The following is a 27851-nucleotide window of genomic DNA, read 5'->3' as shown; positions in this document are numbered from 1 at the left end:
GTGTACATTTTTAACAGTGAAAGTAATTATTCATTGGAGCAATTTACCAGGGGTTGTGGATTCTCCATCACTGACAATTTTTAAATCAGGAGTGGATGTTTCTCTAAAATATCTGCTCTAGGAATTATTTTGGGGCAGTTCTCTGGCCTGTGCTATACAGGAGGTCAGATCAGATCACAATGGTCCCGTCTGGCCTTGGAATGCATGAATCTACGAGCCTCCCAAATCGCCTGGGAGCTCAGTATGTATCTTTGTCCTCTTTTTACAGACAGGCAAATTGAGCCATAGAGAAGTGATATGACTTGTCTGAGGTTACACAGTGACTCCATGGCAGATTTGAGAATAGAGCCCAGGGCTCCCAGCCTGTTGCTCATTGCTCCACACCATGTGAACTTTCCAAATTAGTAACAGAGGTGAACCTACAGGGTAGGAAAAGGGGGAGATGTGTTTTCTGATTAAAAATCATGTGGAAAGTCAATGAGGCAAAGAAGGGGGTCGTCTTCATCGTACCCAGGGACTTAGAGCCTCAGCAGGCCTTGGGAATGGAAAAGGCCCTCAGCTGCATCTTGTGCGGGTTCATCCAGCTGCAAAGGGCCATAACGAGACCTGCTGCTCCTTTCCCTTGCTATTCTGATCTTGCATGTGTGTCTCAGCACAGAACCCAGAGCAGAAGCAGAAGGATCTAGGGAATAGGTGCTGGCATTCACTGGCACACTTGCCCTGACTCTATCAGAGCAGCAGTCCCCCCTCCCTTACCACCCTATGTCAGAAAATTTGGTGGGAGAAGGAGAGAAGGTTTTGGGTGCCAAGGAGAGAGAGATCTGGGGGGCCCTGGCAAGAGCAAGAGGTTGAACAATAGAGAACACGGGACATGAAAGAAAGAACGAAGTCTGAGAGGAAAGAGGGTGCTTCCCAAAGAGAGAACGAGAAATGCCAGGGAACAGAGAAAACATGAAAGAGAACGACGCAATGGAGAGATGGGATGATCACTTGATAGGATTATCTGGGGGTATCTCACTTAATCGTTTCCCTGCCATTGCAGGGAACCTTAGGCACTGGTGCACCTCGGTCCCTCCTGTTCTCTGTCTGTGGCACATCCTCGTCTCCACTATACCTTGGTCTAATTCCAGTTGTTGGGTTAATGTGGAGGTGCTGGGTGGTTTTAGTGGCCTGGGATATACAGGAGGTCAGACTACATGATATGGTGATCCTTCCTGGCCTTGGACTCTGACTCTAAGAGCCAAGGGGGAGAAGCAGCGAGAGACATACACCACGCTGGGATTAGGTAAATGCATTGAGTGCATTAATCTGCCTACATTCTATTGCATCTCTTAGACAAAGACCTATATCCCGTGTTTGGGGAATGCTATGTAACTGCAACAGGAATAGTGCAGGGGCCTCAGATTCACTCCTTGCAGGAGTCATGTTCTTAATGAAAGAGATCATAAAAGCTAGAGGTGGGATTAAGTCCCATCCAGCCTACCCCACAAGTCAATTCATGAGTATTCCCCTTGTGCTAATATTTTGCCCAGTCTAGTTTTAAATATCTCAGGTGAGATGGTTTCGACCCATTCTCTTAGGAGATAATCCCAAAGCCTAACAGATATCAATGCTGAGATATTTTTTCTGATATTCAGACTGAATTTTCCGTTTCTTAATTTCACCCCATCACTCTTAGTTCCACCCACTGTACTCCCTAAATGATTCTTCTTTTTCCTTGGTGTTAACCCCTCTCAAATATTTGTGTGGCAGCTTGTAATCTTGTCCCCACATATCCATCTCTTAGCCAAGCTAGAGGAGTGTAGCACTTTTGACTCTTGCTCTTGTGTCAGGCCCTCCAGCTTCTTGATCTTTTCTATGCTTTTCTCTGAATGGTCTCTGAGCAGGGGAGAAGCATAGGAGAAGGTTCTTGAGCAAGTGATAGCCAGATGGTTTGGAGGAGTAGACATGTAGCTTGTATTGGCCGAGCAGATGTAGTGGAAAGGGGAGAAGTCCATTAGGGTCTGCTGGAGCAAATCTACCAATGGTTTTAGGAGAGCAGTTTTGAAGTGAATGCTGAAACGAACAAGGAGTCAGCAGAGCTTCTTGAAAGTGATGGTGATGTAAGTCTTGCTTCTTTGTGCATATGAGAAGGCAGGAAGCAGCATTCCGTGCATGCCCAAGATCTAGGACAGTGGGAGACCATAGCAAGGGAGCTGTAACAGTCAAGGGGAGTGGAGCCAAAAGCCTGGGTGAGAATTTCAGCAGAGGTGGAATCCAGGCAGTGGTTTGCATGGGGAATGATACCAAGATCGCAAAGAAACCTAGGGCATGTAGAGGAAAAAGGGGAGCTCAAGATGAAAGAAGACAGGAAGGTTGCAGGCACTGAAGACAAACTGGAGTTCTGAGAAGGAGGCAACAGAGAGAGAGTGATCCTTGAGGAGAAGTACTGTCCCAAGAGAAGCACTTTTGTGTCTGAGACACAGTGGGAGGAAGTTGAGGCAAAGCAAGTTTATTTGGTCAAGAAGAACAGCCAGTGGGAGGCAGAGTGGGGCCTTCGGTGTAGTGTGAGCTGTGTGCCACTTGAATATTCCTAGCACAGCGGTAGTAGTAAAGGCAAGGATATGATACACAAAAGGTAGAAGGCAGCTAGTTACTAGAGCAGGGGCGGGCAAACTTTTTGGCCTGAGGGCCACATCAGGGTTCCGAAACTATATGGAGGGCCGGATAGGGAAGGCTGTGCCTCCCCAAAGAGCCTGGCCCCCGCCCCCATCCGCCCCCTCCCACTTCCCGCCCCCCTCAGAACCTCCCACCCATCCAACCCCCCCCCGCTCCTTGTCCCCTGACTGCCCCCTCCTGGGACCCCCCGCTCCTACCTGCCCCACCGGGACCCCCACCCCCTATCCAATGCCCCCTGTTCCCTGTCCTCTGACTGCCCCGACTCCTATCCACAGCCCCCAGCCCCTGCTCCCTGTCCCCTGACTGCCCCCCACGACCCCCTACCAAACCCCCTACCCCCTTACCATGCCACTCAGAGCAGCAGGACCAGAGCCAGCCACACTGCCCAGCAGGAGCTTGCAGCCCCTCCACCTAGAGCGCTGGCAGCCTGGCGACCTGAGGCTGCGGGGGAGGAGGGACAGCAGGGGAGGGGCCGGGGGCTAGCCTCCCTGGCCAGGAGCTCAAGGGCCGGGCAGGACGGTCCCATGGGCTGGATGTGGCCCGTGGGCCGTAGTTGGCCCACCTCTGTACTAGAGAGACCAGCACAGTTATGGAGGCAGGTCTGGGAAGGTGGCTTGTGTCAAAGGGTGCGTTGGGGTCCAGGAGAAAGAGAAACAAAAGGAGCCTTCGTGATCAGAGAGGAGGAGCTTGTTCATCACATGGCCAGCGGAGAGCAGTTTCCATGCTCTGGAAACAGGCCAGGACACTGTTGTGAGAGCTGTGACTGGAGAGATGAGAGAAGGCGGCTTTTTCAGGGGCTTTGTTGAGAGCGGGAAGATTGGCAGTGAGAGGGTGGAGAAGGGGAAGTCAGGAGCTGAGGGAAGGTGTAAGAAGGAGGTTGACAGTGGCCCAAGTTTTAGAGAACTGGAGAAAGTTCCGGAGGAAAGAAAGGTAGTTACAGTTATGTAAGGAGGCATCATGTCCAAGGGGTTCAAGGAAGAAAGGGAGTTTTTTTAAAGGACTGGATGACACGAGATGATTCAGGTGCAAAAAAAGAGAGGAGAGAGAGCGAGAGAGGGGAGAAGAGGACGGGGGGAATGTTACCCTGGAGTCAGATATTAATGGATGTTAAGAAGGGACCGCTACAGCCATCTCGTCTGACCCCCTGCACAGCACAGCACAGACAGTCACCCACTGATCTCTGCTCAGGCCCTGTAACTTAGGGTTGAACAAGAACATATTTTATTGACAGAAAAAAAGTAAAATGCTTACACCTGGAGGCCAGGGTGACAGTGACATGTTGGGCTTGTATCCTATACCATATTACTAGCTGGGATGTGGAGCTGTACATGAGAGAGACATTTCTCCTGCCTTCCGAACTGGCCTGCTAACAGTTCAGCTATGAGCATGACTTGATTATCTCACCCTGGTGCCACGGTTCAGTGAGAGTCCGTCTCTGAACTAGCTCAGGAGCCAAGGGGCTTTTCGCTGGTTGCTAAAATTATTTTGGTTTCATTATTTGAGTAAACCTGGAAAGTTTTTAAACAACAAAAATATTCCCTGGGTTAGAAGAGCTTAGTTGGTGTCCTCATCACTGCGTGATCATGTGGTGCATGTGCTTCCGGAGACTGGGGACCGCTGAGCATGGAGGGACACACAGGGATTCTTTGAGCGCTGAGCTGACCTTTGTTCAGGGCCATGGGGAAGGCATGCTGCAGCAGCTTCATGCCCTGCACCCTTAGGCTTCACTCCTAGCATTCTTCCTACAGGTGCCACTTTGAGCCTGGGTGGCCAAAGTGTGACCCAGCCCAGCTGCCTGAGCCTGCCCCTCTCTAGCCAGCAGAGTCCACAAGTCCTACCTTCTGTTGCCTCGGTTTGGCATTTGTCACACTTTCATGACATCCGTGACAGTGTTGCAATATTGTAATGCAATGTGGTGTCTTTGCCTCCCAACATAATCTGACAACGCTGGGTAAGAGCATCCTTCCATTGTAATGCAAGCTAGCTTCCTCTGCAAAAGCCACGTGCCCTGGGACCTAAAACCTCCTGGTATAGGACTCTCCCTGTTCCTTTTGTGGACCACTGGCCCCTTTTGGGATGGCAGTGTTATGCAGAGGGTGAATCTGCAGTGGGTATTGATGATGGGGAGCTCCAGCCCAAACCCTGCAAGGATTTTATTTTTCACTCTTTCAATGTATACCTCTGTATTGGCATAAAAATAAATGTTAGCCATTCTGCAAACTCAAGCTTGGACTGTGTGTGCCACGAGTCCCCCGGGGGTTGGTTTCAGAGCAAGAGCCTTTGCCTTTCATGGCTGAGCAGAACAGTGACTTATCAGTGTCACTAGATCCAAAGATCTGATCAACCTCCTTGTTCCTTGCAATCAAAAGATTTTCGTATAAATGCTCTTCAGCCAATGGTGTCAGAACAGCCTTTCCTTAAATGAATGAGTGTGTTACCAATGTTCTGTGATGCAGGAGAGATAGGCTTTGCTTTACTTCTTTATTATGTTCCATGAAGACAGTTCTCCTGTCCTATGCCCAGGGCCACAGCCCCACATGCTTTCCTGGGGGGTCATTAACAAGATGCTAGTGTTTGTTTAAACAAAGGAGGAGGCTTTTAAGGAGACCAGATCCACTTTCTCCATAGCTGATGTCTGTCTGCTGTGTTTCTATAGGGCCTAGCACCAGAATCTACACAGCTGCAAGCACCCACATTAGTTCCAGCAATGTTTGTTGCTCGCTGTTGCGTAGCATTTCTAACCATAGGCACCCAGCAGTGAGCAAGGACTCTCGTTTAGCCTGCATGCATGTGCTGTAATCTGTTTACTTACTGAACTACAATACAGGGCTGGGTGACGCTCCCTGACATCTGTCTCTCACGCACACACACACGCACACACACACGACTTGGTGGCGGGGCTGAGCTCATGTTTTGTTTTTCAGGACGGTCAACTGGGATCAACATGAGGAACAAATTCCAGCTGCAGGCAATTCCCTTCTTCCTTTTACTTCAGCACAGTAAGTTCCCAGGTTTCTGTCCCAGTTTTTCAAATGCAGAATTCTTTGGTCTAATGTTCTGCAGCTGCCTCACACACCCAAGGTTAGTCTGTGAGGATCACAGTGGCGGAATGATTCTAATATACTATTCAGCACTTACGTAATCTTTACTGATGATTGTTTGTGCTGTGGCAGGGCTTAAGGGCCTCAGTCATGGATCAGGCCCCACTCTCGGTGCTACGCGCTGTACATACACATAGCATAGTGACAGTCCCTGCCCTAGGAGCTTCCAGTCTAAGTATGAGACAATAGATAATAATAATACTGTTCTCATCCCAATTTTACAAAAGGGGAAACTGAAGTGGGACAGCAACTTGTTTGAGACCACAAACTAAGCTGGTACCAGAGCCAGGATGAGAACTCAGGAGTTCCTAGTTCTCAGTCCTGGGCCCAGGCTGCTCGACTATGCTGCTGCACCCTATGGTCTGATGGTTAGCCCCCTGCCCACCTGATCCCAGCTGGGTGATCCAGGGTCTCCACCCAGCTATAGGCTAATTATTAGAGATTATAAATTCTCTTTCCTGATGGGTGTTGTGAGGATCCCCAACTGTCCTCTTTTCCAGTCAATGCCCCCCACTTCTTTTTGGAGTCTTGCATACCACTGCAGATTGGCACCCTTAGGCTGCTCCTGGACAGCATATTTTAACCTGATGGGAGAAAACAACAGACTAAAGAAAGGGAAGCAGTGGAGCAAAGTCAGGGGAAAACCTTAGGTTTTCTTTCCCTTTGAGCTGCTTCTTCTCAGGCAGAATCTCCAGCCTCAACTGGACACATAAGTCAGTGCAATGTTGCCCTAAAATAAGCGCATTATCCTTGTGGGGGGGATTGCATTTGATATGAAGGTGGCTGGACATGGTGGGCATTTCTGGCTGATCTGATAAGTGGATAAACCACAGTGCAACTTGCTGCATTCTCTGTCAGTTAGCTCTGGGCAGGCAGCTTTCACTTCAGCCACACTCTGAACACTAAATAAAACTGAATCTTGTGGCTGTTTTGAATGTTGGCTTAGGTCTTTCACACACTGCAGCTTCACAAACAACTGCCGGGATGATAAAGTGCACACAGCCACAGAGATGCAGCTAAGAAGTGCAAGGGAGAAGGGAGCACAGCTCCTGGGGGGAGGGGAGGGGAGGGGAAGTACACATCTGTGCTTTTTTTAACATCAAGCACTAGCTTCACCGTCAGCAAAGCTAAAATGCAGGATCCTTCCTCTCTCCCCAGAGGAACAAGCAGTGAAAGAAGCAGACCTTCTGGCTGGTGTAGTACTGACAAGACTTAGGAATTTTGCAGCAGCTGATTTAAAAATTTTATTAAAGCTAATGTTAAAATTATATAAGACACAGGTCAAGAAAAATAACAGAAAGTCTGTACATCTGTCTGTAGCGCTTAGATTATCCAGAAGTACAACAGTTGGTTTAAAAGTCATATAATACATATGGGACATAATCAGCAATAACCCAAATTTAGATTAATAAATTTAAAGATACAGTTCAGATATTAATATCCAAATATTCGGGTACATCACTCATGAAAAGTTATACAGCAGAGGTGGGCAAACTACGGGCCCCATCCAGCCCGCGGGACCCTCCTGCCCGGCCCTTGAGCTCCCGGCTGGGGAGGCTACCCCCGACCCCTCCCCTGCTGTCCCCCCTCCCCCACAGCCACGCTGCTGCGCAGGCAGCGGGACTGCGAGTTCCTGCCGCTCTGAGCGGCATGGTAAGGGAGCGGTGGCGATGCGTGCACGGTGGTGAGGGGGTTGGTTAGGGAGTCCCGGGGGGCAGTCAGGGGACAGGAAGCAGTTGGATGGGGCGCAGGTTCTGGGGTGGGGCGGTTAGGGAACGGGGGCGTTGGATAGGGCGTGAGAGTCCTGGGGGGCCTGTTGGGGGCTGGGGGGGTAGTCAGGGGACAGGGAGCAGGGGGGTTTGATAGGGGGTGGGATCTCGGGGGGGGGCAGTTTGGGGCAGGTGGTCCTGGGAGGGGGCAGTCAGGGGACAAGCAACGGGGGGGTCGGATGGGTCAGAGATTCTGAGGGGGGCAGTCAGGAGGCAGGAAGTGGGAGGGGGCGGATAGGGGGTGGGCACCAGGCTGTTTGGGGGGCACAGGCTTCCTTACCTGGCCCTCCATACAGTTTTGCACCCCGATGTGGCCCTCAGGCCAAAAAGTTTGCCCACCCCTGTTATACAGAGAGTCCATAAAACTGCAGTAACAGCGGTGGCTAAACCCACCTTCTGAGTGACTCATAGTGGGACACATGATAAGAATGCCCCTAGCTCAAGTCCTGAGGCCACTGAAGGAGGAGAGGATCTTACTGGGGCCACAGTCTCAACATCTGCCCTTGTGTAATGGGAATTTTGCTTCTTTCAAACAGGAACAGGGCTGTAGGCAGAAGAGACCAAATTAGCTTAGAGTCTTCTCCACCATCTGACTGTGGGCATGATCCTGAGGGATTTCACCATCATACACTTGTGTTTCCTGCAGCAGCTTCATTATTCTTTATGTTTTTATATTTATTTATTCTTTTTTATATATATATTCATAATATTTATGTATTTGTTCTGTGGTAGCACCCAAAAGCCCTAATCAGATCAGGGCCCCCTTGAGCTGGGGGGCTGTACAATGTACACGCTGGTTATTGCTAAGTTAGCACAGACTACTAAACTTTTTACCTTTTCCTTAGCACTCTCAGCACTACACACAGCTGAGGTTCTCAACACTGCTTTAGTCCTTTATTGAAATCTCTCTTCCCTGCATCACCCCATGGAGATATTGTCTAGGCGTCATGCTCAGGACTACTCAGGATCCAATACTCTCATAACAATACCTTTCAAATGCTAACATCTGACCAGAATGCTCCGCAGAATAATGTACAGCAGCATCAAATGCTGCTATAGGTCAGTTTTCAACTACAACTCAGAGCACTAACAAACCTCAGCATGTAATTTCTTGACATTTTTCTCCCCTATGTTAGAAACTTGTTTCAGTTATCTATTTAAAGGTTTATAAATCTATGCCTATCATTTTGGCATCTCGACATCTTACACAGATTATAACAAATACAAAATTAAAATATCTTTGTGCCAGGATTACAGAAAAAGATTTTTCCAAACCTCTGGAGCCAGATATGAAAATAAACTAACAATGCAGTTGCTAAGCTGTCAAAAATCATTAACAGAGAGAACTGAAAAAAATACATGATTAAAAGATTTTTTCCTACAAAATAAAAATCTTGGAAATGCTTAATACAAAAACCATTAAAAGAATGGTACAGTTGCAAATTAAAGTGTTCAAAAGTTAGGTAATGCCAGAATTGTGCATGATACAGTCATTACATGGTCATAGCCAATCTGTGTACTAAGTAAGTCAGGGCTGTTGCAGAAATAATAGCATGTAACTAAAGAGTGTATCATGATGTGTACATAAAAGGGGGCAGAGTTAAGGTTGCACATTCAACCATAATTTGGGCATTTCCTGACTTTTCAGCGCTTCACTTGCAACCTTAATGTTCTTTAATGGGATATTATTAAAAACAGCTCTGGCTTACAATGGTTTACTGCCTGGGAAGCCTCACTAGACATGAAGCACTGTGTATTGAGGTGAACTGGCACCGAGAGCAATCTGGGTCATGTTGCTGTGCCACGTGCCCTGTTGAGGGCTGAGTGTGGTGACACGAAGTGCAGTTTGGTCTGAGCTGGTGCATTATTCTCTCTCCCTGAACTTACAGCTACATGTTGTGAAGATCTCCTTTGTTCTGTGGACTATGTAAAAACTCTGACGTGTATCCAGAAAACTGACCTCAGTGAGACTTTGTATAATCTCACTGCAACTTGGTATGTATTAATAAGCAAAAGAACAATGATGAAATTAGCTGTGATTTGCTGGAGACTAGAGTGTTGTTCTCCTTCCCAGGGCTAAGGCAGAGTCTCTCTCGCTCTCTCTCAGTGCCTCGCTCACTCATGCTCTCCAGCTCTCCCACTCCGACACCAGCTGCCGGCCAACTGCCCAGTTAACAAAGAGAGGGGAGTTCATGGTTCCTGGCTTCCATAACAGGGCTGTATTGCCCTCCCACCCACAGCCATACTGACTCTGCTCTCTTCCTTGCTTCATTTCCTCTCCCCCACCCTGGAAGCTTCTCTGTCTCCTCAGGGTTGAGGCTGGATCTGTTGCTGTTTAACAATGGAATTACATGCATCTGGAGCAGAACGTTAGGACTCAGCCATCTTGTTCACTACATTAATAAAACTACTGCCCACTACTTGCCAGCATGTGGGTTTATTTCTGGGCAGATCTGTGACCTTGTGCCTCCCCTGCTACTGTAACCCTTGACCCTTCTCTGTCTTTGCATCCTATGAGAGCTCACTTATAGAAACTTCCCTGAATGAAAGAGACTACACAGCTCATCTATAGCCAGTATAGTAACCTATAACACCCCATTGACTTTGAAATGTCCTAGCTCCCCTTATGCACCGACACCTCGGTGCTGTTTTATGCTACCTGTAGTCACAAGATTTTTCTCATAACTCTGCTTAGAGCTGAGTAAATAGAAGGAAAAGGTTTTCTGCAAATATTTATTTGAATACAGAAGTGAATTTCCATTTGAAAACCTAATTGGGTCCCTTTTACTTTTCATGAACTTCTCTGCTAACTCATTTAGTTATGTGCTGTGTGACGGGGCAAGGCCAGATGGCTATAGAAAAGTAGTGGGAGATAGATATATTAGCTCCAGGCTAAACAAATCCCTGGTACCAGGTTAAGTGAAATGGCAGCTGCTCCAGGTCACTTAAGACACCTGGGGCCAATTAAGAACTTTCCAGAAGGCAGGGAGAAGGCTAGGTTGACTGGGACACCTGAAGCCAATCAGGGGCTGGCTGAAACTAGTTAAAAGCCTCCCAGTCAGTCAGGTGGGTGTGCATGTCAGGAGCTGTGGGAGGAAGTTGCGCTGTTGGAGAGGCTGAGCAGTACACACCATGTCAGGCACAAGGAAGGAGGCCCTGAGGTAAGGGTGAAGTGGAGCTTGAGGAAGTGAGGGCTGCTGTGGGGGAAGTAGCCCAGGGAATTGTACATGTCATGTTTCTAAAAGGTCAGCTACCGTAGCTGATACTGTTAGGGTCTCTGGGCTGGAGCCCGGAGCAGAGGGTGGGCCCGGGCTCCCCCCCACACACACCTTTGCCCCCTGATTAATCACTGAGACTGGGAGACAACAGAGACTGTGCAAGGAAGGATAACTTCTCCTCACCTCCCTCGCTGGCTTATGATGAAAATGGCTGAGTAGACTGTGACCCTTGTCTCTAGAGAGAGAAGGGTTACGTGCAGGGTCACGGTGAGCCTCTGAGGCTAGTGAAATCCGCCAGGAAACACGGGACCCACGGAGGCAAGGACAGAGCTTTGTCACAACTGGTGTCAGGAGTGGGAATTCGTTCACAGCGTGGCGGAAGAAAGAGCTTTAAAAAGAAAGTGCACTGGGGTTTTGGATTTTTTTGTTTGTTTGTTTGCTTTGTACCACAATGGAGGAGGTGGTCAGAGCTCTGCTACAAGCCATGGCAGCCCAGCAGGAGGCCACCCGGGTTTAGGCAATGGCACAACAGGAGTCTATGTGGCTATAGCAAGAAATCAATCAATTATTGATGACCCAGACGACCCAAGATCGTGCCCTCTTGAGAGAGGTGGTGGACCAGATCCTCACCACCCGGGCCTGGGGGTCCAACAGGACGCAAACCCTGAGGGCCACTGGTTGTCTGCCAAAGATGATGTCAGGAGATGACGTAGAGGCATATCTCCTCTCATGCGAAAGGACTGCTCAGCATGAGGCGTGGCCCCAGGATCAGTGGGCCAGCATTCTCGCCCTTTTTTTATGTGGAGCAGCCCAGAAGGCCTACTTTGACTTGCCTGCCACAGATGCCACTGACTATACCCATCTGAAGGCAGAGATCCTAGCACGATCAGGAGTAACGGCAGCGGTAAGGGCCCAGAGGTTCCATGAGTGGAAATACCAGGAGAACAAACCCCCGAGGTCACAGCTATTCAACCTCATACAGCTCGCGTGGAAGTGGTTACAGCCCGAGGTGTGCAGGCCAGAGGAGATTTTGGAGACCCTGGTCATCGACCATTACATGCGGGGACTGCCGCCAGATCTCCGCAAATGGGTAGGCCAGAACGATCCGTCCACGTACGACAAGATGATCACACTGGTAGAAAGACAGATGACAGCCAGGGAACTGACCTGGCTACCCAAGGAAGGCCCCTTTCGAAGCAAGCACCCGACCCCAACCCTGGAAGGTTGGGCAGCCAAACCCCCAGGGAGTCCTAGGAGGAAGAAGGGGGAGGGGCTGAAAAACAGCGGGGACCCCAGAAGGAAGAGATTGGCCTGAGTGGTGGGAACCCTGGGACTAAACCCCCTAACCCCCGGGATAGGGGAGTGATTAAAAGCAATTATAGATGTTATGCATGTGGGGAGTGGGGACACATAGCAGCACAGTGTCCCAGCACCGAGGAGCCTATGCAATGTAACTTGGGGGATTGGGAGGTCCCATGCTTCCTCGCGGGGGTCGCATTAACCCCACATAATTACACCAGGCCACTGAGGATAAATGGAGCAGAGACTACCGCGCTTGTGGACTCTGGGAGTGCTATCACCCTCATATCGGGTAAGGTGGTAAAAAGTAGTCAGCTGCTACAAGCGAAATGCACAGCAATGACGTGCATGCATGGGGCCATGAGCCATTACCCCACCATCCCAGTAGAGATAGAGGTTCAGGGAAACCCCATTGAGGTGACCGTGGGCGTAGTTACTATACTCCCATATCCTGTAGTCATTGGGAGGGACTATCCAGGGTTGATAATTTACTCCCCCCGGAGAGGCTGGAGGGAGGTGGGGACCCTGAGGTGAGCGATTCGTCACCGGGGGAATGTCAACCCCCGAAGTTTGCTGAGATTTCTCAGGATCTGTTCTCAGCCCCCCAAAAGACCCGGAAGGCAAAAAAAGAGCGGAAGGCCACGAAGGCCTTGGGAACCCGGATCCTGACCCAGGGCCAGAAGACCTCCCTAGTAGGCAAATGGATGCGAGCAGCCAACAGAGAAACTTCCACCACAGAAGGTGAGCCAGAAGCTGCCCCCAGCCATGACGGCGGCGAGCCGTTGGAAGAAGCAGAACCGGCCCCTGGGAGCTTGGCAGGTTAGTCCCGGGAGAGAGACTTTTGGGCGGGACCAGGTGGAGGACCCCAGATATGATAATGCCAGGAAAGAGATTGATGGGATACCCGTGGATGAGAAGGGTCTGGGGTCCCGGACCTTACTTTATAGTGAACAAAGATCTCCTGTACCGCGTGGTGCAAATGCAGGAGCAAGAGATACAACAACTTCTGGTGCCACGAAAACATCAAAAAGCCATATTGAATCTCACCCACAGTCACCTGTTTGGAGGACACCTAGGGGTAGAGAAAACCCAGGCACGGATCCTGCGGAGGTTCTTGTCAGGAGAACATGAAGATGTCCGGCGATACTGCACCTCTTGTCCAGAGTGTCAGTTACACAGCCCTCGCCTGCACTTGCGGGCTCCTTTGATACCTCTTCCAATAATAGAGGTTCCTTTCGAACGGATAGCCATGGATCTGGTAGGGCCCCTAGAGAAGACAGCTCGGGGCCACCAGCATGTGCTTGTTGTACTAGACTATGCAACCCGCTACCCAGAAGGTGTTTCCCTTTGCAACACAGCTTCCAAGACAATAGCTAAGGAGCTAGTACAGATCTTTGCCCGGGTTGGGCTACCCAAGGAGATATTGACTGATCAAGGGACACCTTTCATGTCCAAGTTGATGAAAGATCTCTGTTCATTGCTCCATGTACAAGCCCTACGGACCTCTGTATACCACCCGCAAACAGATGGCCTTGTGGAAAGGTTCAATAGGACCCTCAAGGCCATGATCAGGAAAGTGGTGAGCTGGGATGAGAAAGACTGGGATACCCTATTGCCTTACCTCATGTTTGCCATCCAGGAGGTTCCGCAAGCCTCCACGGGTTTCTCTCCATTCGAACTACTATATGGGCGCCACCCTCGGGGCATATTGGATATAGCCAGAGAAGCCTGGGAAGAAGAGCCAAATCCCGGAAGGAACATAGTTGAGCATGTACTGCAGATGAGAGATCGGATAGCCCGAGTTACGCCCATTGTACGGGAACACTTGGAGAGAGCACAGGAGACCCAATGAACCCATTATAACCACCAAGCGAAGCTTCAACAGTTCCAACCAGGGGATCGGGTGATGGTACTTGTGCCCACAGCAGAAAGTGAACTGTTGGCCCAGTGGCAGGGACCCTACAAAATAACTGAAGCCGTGGGAGAGCTGAACTATAAGGTGCGGCAGCCAGTCTGCCGGAAATCGGAGCAAATTTACAACATCAATCTTCTAAAACCTTGGCATGATCGAGAGGCATGCTTAGTCATGCAGGAGACCCTTCCCCAGGAGGATAACTTACACGAGCAAGTGAGGATATCATCCGACTTGACGCCGATCCAAAAGATCGAGGCAGCCGACATGATTAATCGCAACCGAGATGTGTTCTCTACAAAACCAGGGCGGACAACTGAGACCTATCACCATATCCGCACGATCCCTGGAGCCAAGGTAACATTGAGACCCTACCGAATCCCAGCAGCCAAAAGAGAAGAAATCAAGGCCGAAGTAAAGAAAATGTTAGAATTAGGGGTTACTGAAGAATCTTACGGTCAGTGGTCCAGTCCCATTGTTCTAGTGCCTAAACCTGACGGTACCATGAGACTCGGCAATGACTTTCGCCGACTGAATGAAATGTCCCAGTTTGACGCACACCCCATACCACGCATCGACGGACTGGGTGACCGGCTGGGTCGTGCCCGATTCTTGACTACACTGGATCTGACAGAAGGGTACTGGCAGATTCCTCTGACCAAAGAAGCTAAAGAAAAGACAGCATTCTCCACCCCGGATGGGCTATTCCAGTACACCGTCCTCCCTTTTGGGCTACATGGGGCCCCAGCCACATCCCAGTGCCTCATGGATAAGCTGCTGTGCCCCCATACTAGTTATGTAGCTGCATACCTAGATCATGTCATCATCCATACGCCAGACTGGGGAACCCACTTGGCGAAAGTTGAGGCAGTACTGCGCACCTTAAGTGGGCTGGCCCCACTGCTAATCCCGCTAAATGCGCCCTAGGGCTAGCAGAGGCTAGGTACCTGGGACATATTGTGGGAAGGGGCATAGTGAAGCCCCAAACGAATAAGCTAGAGGCAATTCAAAACTGGCCCCGGCCGACCCGAAAGAAGCAGATCCGTGCATTCCTAGGCGTGGTAGGCTACTACCGACGGTTTATTCCCCACTTCGCCACTAGGGCAAGTCCCCTAACGGACCTGGTGAAGGCCAGAGGTCCAGACATGGTAAAGTGGACTGACGCAGCAGAGGGGGCATTTACAGACCTTCAGACAGCCCTTTGTAATGACCCCGTACTCATAGCCCCAGACTTTAACAGGGAATTTATTTTACAAACAGACACTTCCGAGGTGGGGTTGGGGGCAGTTCTGTCGCAAATGGTGGAAGAAGAGGATCACCCAATCCTCTACCTAAGCAGAAAGCTTCTCCCAAGAGAACAGAAATACGCAGTAGTCGAGAGAGAATACCTTGCTGTCAGATGGACTATGGAGACACTGCATTATTACCTCTTAGGCCGGCGATTTACTCTTGTGACGGACTATGCACCCCTCCAGTGGATGCAGCGGAATAAGGAAAAGAATGCAAGGGTCACCAGGTGGTTCTTATCCCGCCAACCATTCCAGTTCCACATATGGCACAGGGCTGGATGCCACCATGGCAAAGCTGATGGTCTGTCATGAGCATACTGCCTGGCGTCCCAAGTTGCCCAACTCTATGGTGTTGAGCAGAGGAGGGGGATATGTGACGGGGCAAGGCCAGATGGCTATAGAAAAGTAGTGGGAGATAGATATATTAGCTCCAGGCTAAACAAATCCCTGGTACCAGGATAAGTGAAATGGCAGCTGCTCCAGGTCACTTAAGACACCTGGGGCCAATTAAGAATTTTCCAGAAGGCAGGGAGAAGGCTAGGTTGATTGGGACACCTGAAGCCAATCAGGGGCTGGCTGAAACTAGTTAAAAGCTTCCCAGTCAGTCAGGTGAGGGTGCATGTTAGGAGCTGTGGGAGGAAGTTGCGCTGTTGGAGAGGCTGAGTAGTACACACCATATCAGGCACAAGGAAGGAGGCCCTGAGGTAAGGGTGAAGTGGAGCTGGAGGAAGTGAGGGCTGCTATGGAGGAAGTAGCCCAGGGAATTGTACATGTCATGTTTCTAAAAGGTCAGCTACCATAGCTGATACTATTAGGGTCCCTGGCTGGAGCCCGGAGCAGAGGGTGGGCCCGGGCTCCCCCCCCACCTTTGCCCCCTGATTAATCACTGAGACTGGGAGACAACAGAGACTGTGCAAGGAAAGATAACTTCTCCTCACCTCCCTTGCTGGCTTATGATGAAAATGGCTCAGTAGACTGTGACCCTTGTCTCTAGAGAGAGAAGGGATACGTACAGATATAGGTGTGAGGTTTTTTGCAGGAGTGGTGGGTGAAATTCTGTGGCCTGCGTTGTGCAGGAGGTCAGACTAGATGATCATAATGGTCCCTTCTGACCTAAATATCTATGAATCTATGAGGCTAGTGAAATCCGCCAGGAAACGCAGGATCCACGGAGGCAAGGACAGAGCTTTGTCACAGCTGTTAAACAAATCACAGCCCAGCCCCATTAAAACATGAATGGACGTATATTTGATTTTTAAAGGTTCCTTGAAGAAGAGATGAAAATTTCTGAGCACTTCTGCAATCTCCTCCAGTCGTCCAGAACTGCTACTCACACTCAGTACACATGCTCCATGGACCTGAAGGAATTCAATTCTGATGACAAGTTCAGAGTAGATGTAACAAAGCTAGCTGATGGGCAGTACACAACTTCCAAAGCATGCAGTGAATTTCTTCTGAGCAAGAATAGTAAGTACAAGAAATCATGAGCCTGGCTTTCAGTACTTAGATCCAGGTGCCTCTGGGCATATGTAGCTCTGAGTCTCCTATGAGTGCATAAAACAGCATCAAGGGCTTGCGCATGCCTGTTGCTAGGTAGGGGGCCTGCTGCATAAGGATACTAACCCACTGCCAAGGCTGGAGTGGGTCCCTAGATAGCTCTTGTCCCTTGAGTATCAGGTGACTTGTTCCCACCTCAGATCTGCTCCGGATCCAAATAACTATGATGTTAGTTATTTAGCCAGAATCAGACGTGACAGTGAAGGGTCACTGCCATTGAACATGTCACAAATATCCCCTGTACAGGACTGTAGCAGCCTTTCCAGTGGGAAATTAAAGAGCAACATGAAGTTATTGCCCTGTCTGGTGGCATAAAATATCCCTAGAATAATGCAGGCAGGGCCTCTCCCTCTTTCCTGAGTCACCTCTTGTACAGGGGAGTTGGTCTTCCTGATGGGAAGTTCAGGGTAGATTCTGGCATAGCTTATTCTGCCAGTTCACACAGCATGGTGCTGAACCCTGAATCCTGCAATAAGCCGTGAGGTTAATGGGTGCCCAACTAGACGCACAAAGGGCTGTAACCCACTGTCGGAGTCTCGGGATTCGGTTTATTCTGAAAATTAAACGTCAGGTAACAAGTGTCTAGATGAGTGTGAAAAAGATTACAGGAAAATGGACGACATTGCATGGCCATGAGTAATAAGTAATTGATGCTTTCAAAGACAATTCCAGTCCACTGCACCCAGACTGTGCACCTCTCCTCGGGGCTGGGAGGTCTCAGGATTGTAAAAATCGGCACAATTTGTCTTTCTGTGTTCCCACCCACAGTTAAACCTTATCCTCCGTTCAATCTGACTGCCGTGTTTTCAAATGGATATAATATCTCCTGGAAAACCATCTATCAGAACTCTCTCTATTACTATTTGGATGATGAGCTGGAATATGAACTGCGGTATAAGAAGAAGAGTGACACCTGGGCGGTAAGAGGGAAGCAAGGATACCCATGAAATTGCATGTGCCAGCAGAACACATGTTCAGGCATGAACCAAAGCAGGAGAAGCCCAGGAACTTGTAAAATAATAACCCTGAGCTCTGATGTGGGTGGGCGAGGAGAAGATATCCTTGGGGTGTACGTGGTGTTTTCATTTGATTGTCTTGGCTGGAAACAGAACTAAGGTTGAAGCAGCATTTGGAGATCAGGCTAGTTTGTCCTCGTGTTTGAGAGGCTCTGTCTTTTGTAGGCAAGACTTCTAGCTCAGGCCTGTCCTACACCAGATGAATTGTACACCAGTCCAATGCTGCAGCCAGCCAAGGATTAGCCTCGGGGCTATTAGATCCTATGCAGAGATCCAGACCCTGGCTGCCTGGCTCCCCATCTGCCCTAGGTACTGCTAGGTACAGACATCTCCGATAAAGTTACTGCTTAAGGCAAATTGCACTCCAGACTGTGCTCCCCTGGAGAAACGGACAGGCTGCGTGCCCCTCTCCCTCAGCCAGAGGCATAGTTTGACTACTGTATTTGGGGGGGGCAAAGAGGGGGTGAGGCTTTGTGGGGGATCTGGGTGCATGGGGGTGGAGCTCAGCAGGGGGGCTCTGGATGCAGGGGGTGAGGCTTGGCAGGGTGGCGATTCAGGTGGGGGAGCCCACAGTTGGGAGTTTCTGGGGGTGGGGGGGTCTGGCTGCATGGAGATTAGGTGAATGGGGGGCAACTCCCCATACAGGGACCCCTCCCCCTGCAGCTGAGGAGTGATGGAGGTAGAAAGCAGCATGGTGGGTACAAAGCTTCCTAGAGCCAGGAGAAGTTCTTGGGGGTAGGTCTGACCCAGCCCTGGTGGCTCCCTGCAGGGGAAGTCCCACCGCCCTCTTCTCCTTTCTAGGATGTGTTCAGACCTGTCTAGCTACCAACAGTGCAACAGAACAGAGCATTTCAGAGGGAGCTGGGGGTCAAAGCATCGCCTTCTGCAAGGAACTAAGGAAGTGCTAACCCATCAGTGCTGGAATAAAGATAGATGGGATCGAAAAACCCAGACCTCGACACCTGCAAGACTTTGGATGCTTGCAAGCCAGATCTGTTTTGTGGGCTTAGGCCTGTCTCTAGTGAGATGTCATTGCTGTTCAGAGGGCAAAGCAACGGGATCAGATGGTTCTGAAAGGTTACAGTTTGTTGGTCTAATATTGAAACTGACACTTTCTTAGTCAGAAGCAGAACCTTTGCGGGTGGGGAGCGAGAGGGGGCTGGGAACGAACCCTCAACTTCTGCTAAAAGCTGCTGTGGTGTTTCACTTTGCACAGAATCAGAAGAGTAAAGTGATCCCAGAGGACAAGCGAAGCATGGTGCTCCTGCCCCTGGAATTCCAGAGGGACACAGACTATGAGTTCCAGGTGCGAGCCAAGCCCCGCCCTGGCTCTGACTACCTTGGGGTTTGGAGTGAATGGAGTCCCCTGCTAACCCTGAAAACTGAACCTGAGGGTAAACAGAGCATCAGCCTCTCTTTGCCTTCCTGTCCTTGCTGCATCCTCCCCTGTCTGATGTTAGTGAACAGTTCCTGAAACTGTAGTTTATTAAAACAGGAGCCAGGACCATGGCTGCAGAGTCACAGCACAAAGCTCAGCCCATTGCGTTGTTCAGCCCTGGTCTCTGAGACTCATTGCCCTGGGTTTTAACATCAGGTAGACATACCTCGGGAGGCACCATCCCCTGAAGACAGAGCAGTGAGGGCTATTACCAGTTCTCTTTAAATGTTGGCCTTCCAGGATCCTGCTTGCTGATAATTTTCAGAAATCGGGACAGTCTGGGATGAGCAGGTTCCATTATTGGAGTTCAGGGTCCCACATTCAGATCTGGGTGTTGGGTTCGGGGAGCCTGCTTTCAGATTTGAGTTCAGGGCTCTGACTTTTATGACTGGGGAGTTTATATCCAGCTTTGACACTGAGGTTTGGTACAGCGATCTGGCATTCACATTATACAGCATGTGATTCTGACTCATGCATAGAGCTCATGCCAGTGCACTAAGCAACATAGGTAGCATATTTGGCCAAGTGGGTAGAGGGTGCTTCCACCAGTGCCTTGGGGGAATATTTCCTCAAGTTGTGCAGGGGGAGGGACTAGGGCTATTGGCTATTGGCAAAGGACTTCCACCTGCCGGAGCTGGGCTCTCCCCTGAGGCATATGCCAAGGGTGCTTTCTGCTCTGTGTTGTAGGTTTATGTTGTAGCTCAGTCCATATGATGTCTTTGTGTCCCTCCCCCTGCACCCCAGGCCACTTGCCTGCCTCATCATCCAGGCCCCCTTTCCTTGCCTACTTCTGAAGCCCATGGAAGGTGTCCCAGGGAGGTGCTAATCAGACACAGCTGACCAATACCAGAACAGGGATCCTTGGCACACGGAGCTGCACGTTGAGTCCTGTGTCTCCTAACAGAAAGTGATCCAACAAAGTGTGATGTCCGCAGGATGCAACTCTGCCAAAGCTGTGGACAAACAGCCCAGGTTGCAATCAGATTCTGTGCTGCCCATACCCCTGCCATGGGAGCAATACCATCTGGGCTCCCAAGGAGGAAAAGAAATGCCTGACCCCAGCTCCAGAGAGCTGTGCCACCGGCCAGCACCTCAGAGCCCATAGGAAAAGATTTGGGGTGTAGAAATCCCAGTGCTTTTCCACCCCTCTGTCCTTGACTTCTCCTGCTTTCTCTGGTATCTTTAGACAGAAGCCGAAATGCAGGGTAAGAACTGACTAATCCTACTTGGTTCTCCCTCAGAGAGCCCAGGAGTACGATGGCTGGTGTCGCTGCTCGCCTTTGCTCTGGTTGCTGTCTCCATCACAGTGTTTCTGGCCAGACACCAGAGGTAAGAACACACAGGGGGTGCTGGGAAATACTCTGCTCGGCATCTGCTCTATGTGACCGCCCAGTCCCAAGGTTTCTGACCCTTGTCAGTCCAAGTCAGCAGTTAACTAGCGACTGTTTGCACAGCGCTGTTCCTCTTCCCAGGAGGAGGGGAGGGGACTCCACTTTCATTAGTATCCCACCATGAAAGGCACAAAGACTCAGCCCTCTACTATGATCTCCTGGGTGAATAGGACTGGGGCAGTGCTTGGTGGGCTCACAGCCCTGTCTGTGCCCACAGCACGGCCCTTCCCAGAGAGATCTGCTGCTGCCTGGGGCAAGCGAGCTCCGGGGCCTCTGTTGTTAGCATGCTGACTCCTCGCCCTCTCCTTTCTGGGGGGACTCTGCCCTCTAGTGGAGCCATGGTTCCAGTGAAGCTCTCGTGGGCTGGACTTTTCTCCTGCCCCTCTGAACTGGGAGCACAGCTAATTACTGCTTGTGTGAAAGCCACAGCGCCTGGGGCGAGGTGAGATAGAGTCTCTAATGATCCAGACGGGGGAATCTGGGAGCAGAACCCAGACCGGGCAAAGTGCACCTGCTCCAAGCTCTTACAAACTCCCACCTCAGGCTGGGTGAAGGAAGGGTCCCTGGGCTTTGTAGCCTCCGGGGACCCTGGGCACTGGGCATTTCCAGGCCTGGGAGACCATGTGTAGGGTTGGGGGGCAAGGACCACAAAATTCTGGGGCAGAAGCTGGGAGCCTTTTTTCAAGACAAGCCTGGGGCCTGAGCATTTCAGGAGGGGGTGCTGAGCATTTCGGGAGGCAGGGCTCCTGGCTCACATTTTTGTTGGGCAGAGCCTGGAGATCACGCTAGTCGAAAACTCCATTAGCCTGGTCCATCCTGATATATAGGAGGATGGAGCATTATCCCGAGGGCAGATCCGTCCATTTTCTTAGCAGAACCCACTCAAGGGGAATTAGGCTCCCAACAAGGCCTGGGCAGGCGACTCCAGCTGCTCAATCCCAGATGCTTTGGCTTTGGACTGTGAAACATGCCTGACACTGAATCCTTGCTCTTGCTTTCTCTTCCAGCATATGGAAAAAGCTGGGGGTTTTCGTCCCAGATCCTGCTCCCTTTTTCAAACCACTTTATGTGGTACACAACGGAGATTTCAAGGTATAAATGGAACAAATCACGTCCACAAGCAGAGGGGCACACGGCAGAATTAAAACAAACGGCCCAGCTCCTTCACTCAGGCTAGGGCTTTCCAGAGGAAGCAATGGGAGGAGGAGTCTATTGCAAGAGAATATCAAGTGACACTTGGGTGCAGGTTTGAATTTACCAGTGTGTCTGCCTGTGGAAAGAGCAGGCCTGCTGGCCAGCTTTGGGGGCTATGGAGAGAATAATTTGGGGGAGTCTTTAGCTCTGCACTTTCATTTTCAGTCTTCAAATTCTTGGCCACTTTGTCATTGTACCCCCGTGGAGCACCTTTTACTGCAGTAACACAGCAGATTCACTCACAACCCTTGGGGAGCTAAACCAGCTCTGCACAGCCTCTCCCTGCTGCTTTGTGTTTGGGCCTCTATGTTTGCACTGCACCGGAATATGGCTCTTGTGCTGCACCTTAATATCATAAAGATGTTATACCCAGGACATAGCTGGCCAAGCACTCTCTTGTATACCCAGTAGCCATCTGAGTGCTTTATGAGGTGCAGTCTAGGACCACTCTCATTCCAGTCTTCTGCTTATGCCAGGAACCCAGTGTTAGCCCTTGCAATCCCCTCTAGGAGATCTTTTAATCCAGAGACCAGTTGTAGGTAACAGCCTGGAAACATGGTTAGACCTGGAGGGGTAAATAACCAGCCAAGTAACATTCATCAAGCTGCAGCTATCTCTGAGTTAGGCGCGTATCCTTCTGAAGTCATAAGAACGACCATACTGGGTCAGACCAAAGGTCCATTTAGCCCAGTATCCTGTCTTCCGACAGTGGCCTATGCCAGGTGCCCCAGAGGGAATGAACAGAACACGGAATCACCAAGTGATCCATCCCCTATCGCCCATTCCCAGCTTCTGGCAAACAGAAGCTAGGGGCACCATTCCTGCCCATCCTGGCTAATAGCCATCGATGGACCTACCCTCCATGAACTTAGCTAGTTCTTTTTTGAACCCTGTTGTAGTCTTGGCCTTCACAACATCTTCTGGCAAAGAGTTCCACAGGCTGACTGTGAAGAAATACTTCCTTTTGTTTGTTTTAAACCTGCTGCCTGTTAATTTCATTTGTTGCCCCCTAGTTCTTGTGTTATGAGAAGGGGTAAATAACACTTCCTGTTTACTTTCTCCACACCAGTCATTATTTTATAGACCTCAATCATATCCCCCCTCAGTCGTCTCTTTTCCAAGCTGACAAGTCTCAGTCTTATTAATCTTTCCTCATACTGAAGCAGTTCCACACCCCTAATCATTTTTGTTGCCCTTCTCTGAACCTTTTCCAATTCCAATATATCTTTTTTTGAGATGGGGTGACCACATCTGCACACAGTATTCAAGATGTGGGTGTACCATGGATTTATATAGGGGCAATATGATATTATCTGTCTTAGTCAGTAACTTTATCTAGTTACCCTGATTCTCTTTTCACTTAAAAACAGCCAAACTCTTTTTTGCCTTAATCCTTAATATTTCCCTCTCTGGCTAAATGGCATGCAAAGAGCAGGGTTCACAATGGAATTCTGATGGACTTTAAAGTGAGGGGAAAAGACTGTGAATTCCAAGTGTGCTTTTCAGTGCATGGTTCAGAGGGGACCCTGCCATACAATGGACGAATGGGGATAATGCCAGTGTCCGAATACAGATTTCACATTACCTCATCTTCCTTCACAAAACCTATTGCTAAAGCAGGTCTTATTAGAGGCACTTCAAAAGCTAGTTCTTGTTTCTGTTTCTTCTCTGACCCCCTTGGGAGAAACACCAGCTGCGCCCGAATGTAGAGACTTTAGCCAGGTGCCCAAAGAGACTGTTGGTTAAAAGGGTAAAGTTTCATATTTTCTGCTCATGGGTTCATGCAGAACAAAATAAAACATGCCTCCCATTACAGTGCCCCTCCCAGCTCCCCTTCTGCTCTCTGCTCCCTTCTTCCATTTCCACCTTCTTCCCTTCTTGCACCTTCATTAAACTTACCAAGCCTTTCATGCTCCTCTCACCTCACTTATTGCTGAGGGGTTTGAAACACATTTCTTTATTCCTGGGTGTTTCTCCCTGAGGCTGATCAGCTATGGCATCTACGCCGGGGACTTTGCCATCTTGTTGCTCTCATTGCAGTCATTCTGATGCCTCAGCATAAACCGCTTTCCCTGCACATGACCCTGCCTTTACTGCATAATAGTTGAGTGGTTACCCAAGCCCCAGATCCAAGCAGCAGCTGACTCCCACAACGAGTTCCCAGTTTTGCACCATGAGATGCTAGCTCAGAATTGCAGAAAATTACAATATATAAAAAATGGACTAGAATAGTATACTGAAAATATTATAATGCCATCCCATAAATGAATGGTAGGTCTGCACCTGGCACACCATGTGCTGTGTGGTCAGAGCATTTCCAAAAGAACATAGTAAAAATAGAAGGTGTTAGGAGACAAAGAAGTAAATTGATTACAAGCCTTGAGACAGTGTGTATCATGAGAGACTGAAAAGATTGGTGTAATTAGAAAGAAGGGACTTAAGAAGAAGGGACTTGACAGAGGTACACAAAATACTGCCTAGTCTAGAGGAGAATCACTGCACACTCCCGTTCACCCTCTCTCATAACACAAGAGCAAAGGGACCTTCAAGGACAATGAAAGGCAACACACTTAGAATTGATAAAGGAAGCATTTTTTATGTAAGTCATAATAAATATGTGGAATTCACTGCCACAAGATATCATTGAAGCCAAGGGCTTAGCAGGACTCTAAAAGGACCGGCTGTGTATCTGTCTAAAAGCGCGTGCACAGTTACAGTAGAGAAGATAAACAATATAAATTTATATCTCCCATTTCAGGACATAAGCCAGCTCAGCTCTCTGACAGGGTAAAGAAGAAACTCCCTCTCAGCAGTGTGAGGCTGCTGAGGTCTCTTACTAACTCCCAGAAAGGGACCTTCAAGTGCTGCAACATCCCGCCCCCCTGGTGCCCTTAGCCCAGGGGTGGATTAAAATGGCTCGTGGGCAGATCTGGCCCACCAGCCATTTTAATCCGGCCCTCAAGCTCCTGCTGGGGAGCGGGGCCTGGGGCTTGTTCCGCTCCAGCACTCCAGCCAGAGAGCAGGGTTGAGAGCCACTCCACACGGCTCCTGAAAGCAGCGCCATGGCCCCACTCCAGCTCCTTCACATAGGGGCAGCCAGGGGGCTCTGCTCTGCATGCTTCCCCCACAGCCTGCACCCCTGAGCCTCCTTCCATGCCCCAAACCTCTGCCCCAGCCCTGATCCCCCTCCTGCCCTCCGAACCCCTTGATCCCAGCCCAGAGCACCCTCCTGCACCCCAAACCTCTCCTCCCCAGCCCCACCCCAGAGTCCGCACCCCAAGCTAGAGCCATCAGCCCCTCCTGCACCCCAACCCTAATTTTGTAAGCATTCATGGCCCGCCATACAATTTCTATTCCTAGGTGTGGCCTTCGGGCCAAAAGGTTTGCCCACCCCTGCCTTAGCCAGAGGCTGAGCCAAGTCATACGAGAGCCTGGAGCTAATCCCAGCCATGGTTCCGAGGCAACTCAGGGAGGCACTGCCAGCTGGGAGCTCAGCAAGGGCAGCCAGGTCTACTTACTACCCTGAAAGGAGGGGGCAAGGCAGGGGCCGTGCTGACCAGCCACTGAGGTAGGGCCGGTTGGGGAAGCAGAGGGGCAGCCTTGGGGGAACTGTGCTTTCCTGGTCGTTGCATGGAAGGAATGTACATTTGGAGATGTTTGCTGATTTGGTGTCAGTTTGGGTTAAACCAGCATCCCTGAGATAACCCCCAGCCCCGTAGGCGACAGGTGTTCAAACTGCAGTGATTCTTTCATTGTCTTCAGCAGCCCTGCCCTGAGCATTGCTCGTCCCAAAGGATGTCTCAGCGCTCTGGACAGAGGTCACTTCCTGCTCTGAGGTAGAAAAGTGACAGCCATTCTCCATCGGACTGGGACAGAGGGTTTTGCCCACTCTGTTCCTCGTTAGGCTGCTGAGAGGGAATGAAAGGTCATTCATTTCTAAAATGGTGAAGCTGAGAAACTTCTGGGAAATTAATAAAGTTGCAGAATAAAGCAACAGTCGCCCACACGGTTATCAGCCGCAGCACGAAATGCACAGACAAGGGCGCTACAGAGGATGTGGTGACCTTGCTAACACCTGAACAGGGACTTTATTACCAGCTGGCAAAAAACAACTGTTCTAGGACATATTCAGCCACAGTCTGTCTGCACAAAACCAGGCAGCTGAGGTATTCCTCTTGCAAATAAGCTGGAAATTCTCTACAGGGAGCCCTGAGGGAAAAGGCAGTCAGAGTACCACACTCCGTGGACTTGTCCCTTCTCAGATGCTTTGGAGTCTTGGTAGCAGCTGTGGGTAGTGAGTGCGGAGAGTGTGAGGGTCAGTTATGGCTTTGTTTTCACTTACTCTTTACTTTGTGAACATTCCTCCTTAGCTCTCTGCTCTCCCCAGGCAGGGGCTTAGCCCAGAGAGGGCTCAGGGCTGGTTGTTGTCTTTTATTAATTATTATTTTTAATTCAATGAAAATCTGGTCAGTAATTTCTGAGTTATGGAAGAACGAAAAATACCAACTCCAAAGCTGTTCTGTTTACAGAGGGTGGAATCCTAGCACCTTTGGCTCTCTAGGCCAGGGGGTCTCAAACTGGGGGGTCCGGACCCCTCAGGGGGTCGTGAGAGTATTACATGGGGGGTTGCGAGCTGTCAGCCTCCATTCCAAACCCCACTTTGCCTCCAGAATTTATAATGATACTAAATATATTTAAAAGTGTTTTTAATTCATAAGGGGGGGTCACACTCAGAGGCTTGCTATATGAAAGGGGTCACCAGTACAAAAGTTTGAGAACCACTGTTCTAGGCCCATTTATTCCATCACGATTCCCATACCAGCCCCGTACAGAGCTGGTGGAATGAAGGGTGTCTCCATTTTTGTCCGTGGATGTGCCTGGCATACTCTAGTCCTGGATCTGGCTGGCAGGGAATCATAGAATATCAGGTTTGGAAGGGACCTCAGGAGGTCATCTAGTCCAACCCCCTGCTCAAAGCAGGACCGATCCCCGACTAAATCATCCCAGCCAGGGCTTTGTCAAGCCTGACCTTAAAAACTTCTAGGGAAGGAGATTCCACCACCTCCCTAGGTAACGCATTCCAGTGTTTCACCACCCTCGTCGTGAAAAAGTTTTTCCTAATATCCAACCTAAATCTCCCCCACTGCAACTTGAGACCATTACTTCTTGTTCTGTCATCTGCTACCACTGAGAACAGTCTAGATCCATCCTCTTTGGAACCCCCTTTCAGGTAGTTGAAAGCAGCTATCAAATCCCCCCTCATTCTTCTCTTCTGAAGACTAAACATCCCCAGTTCCCTCAGCCTCTCCTCATAAGTCATGTGTTCCAGTCCCCTAATCATTTTTGTTGCCCTCCGCTGGACTCTTTCCAATTTTTCCACATCCTTCTTGTAGTGTGGGGCCCAAAACTGGACACAATACTCCAGATGAGGCCTCACCAATGTCGAATAGAGGGGAATGATCACGTCCCTCGATCTGTTGGCAATGCCCCTACTTATACATCCCAAAATGCCATTGGCCTTCTTGGCAACAAGGGCACACTGTTGACTCATATCCAACTTCTCGTCTACTGTAACCCCTAGGTCCTTTTCTGCAGAACTGCTGCCGAGCCATTCGGCCCCTAGTCTTTAGCGGTGCATGGGATTCTTCCATCCTAAGTGCAGGACTCTGCACTTGTCTTTGTTGAACCTCATCAGATTTCTTTTGGCCCAATCCTCCAATTTGTCTCGGGCCCTCTGTATCCTATCCCTACCCTCCAGCGTATCTACCACTCCTCCCAGTTTCGTGTCATCTGCAAATTTGCTGAGGGTGCAATCCACGCCATCCTCCAGATCATTTATGAAGATATTGAACAAAACCGACCCCAGGACCGACCCCTGGGGCACTCCACTTGATACCGGCTGCCAACTAGACATGGAGCCATTGATCACTACCCGTTGAGCCCGACAATCTAGCCAGCTTTCTATCCACCTTATAGTCCATTCATCCAGCCCATACTTCTTTAACTTGC

The 27851-nt window shown here is 49.9% G+C and overlaps 1 protein-coding gene across 1 annotated transcript in view; it reads left to right on the top strand.

Annotated features, from left to right (window-relative positions):
* Window positions 1-27851, top strand: part of IL21R (interleukin 21 receptor) — a 32628-nt gene that overhangs the window by 1173 nt on the left and 3604 nt on the right. The window contains exons 2-8 of the mRNA XM_073361584.1: window positions 5583-5657; window positions 9418-9523; window positions 16508-16713; window positions 17572-17723; window positions 19036-19213; window positions 20499-20586; window positions 21656-21740. Coding sequence (XP_073217685.1) covers window positions 5583-5657; window positions 9418-9523; window positions 16508-16713; window positions 17572-17723; window positions 19036-19213; window positions 20499-20586; window positions 21656-21740 — 890 coding nt within the window. The remainder of the gene's footprint in view (window positions 1-5582; window positions 5658-9417; window positions 9524-16507; window positions 16714-17571; window positions 17724-19035; window positions 19214-20498; window positions 20587-21655; window positions 21741-27851) is intronic.

Source organism: Lepidochelys kempii, chromosome 10 (assembly GCF_965140285.1).
Source record: "Lepidochelys kempii isolate rLepKem1 chromosome 10, rLepKem1.hap1, whole genome shotgun sequence".
Taxonomy (NCBI): Eukaryota; Metazoa; Chordata; order Testudines; family Cheloniidae; genus Lepidochelys; species Lepidochelys kempii.
This window is presented reverse-complemented; position numbering and strand designations above follow the sequence as displayed.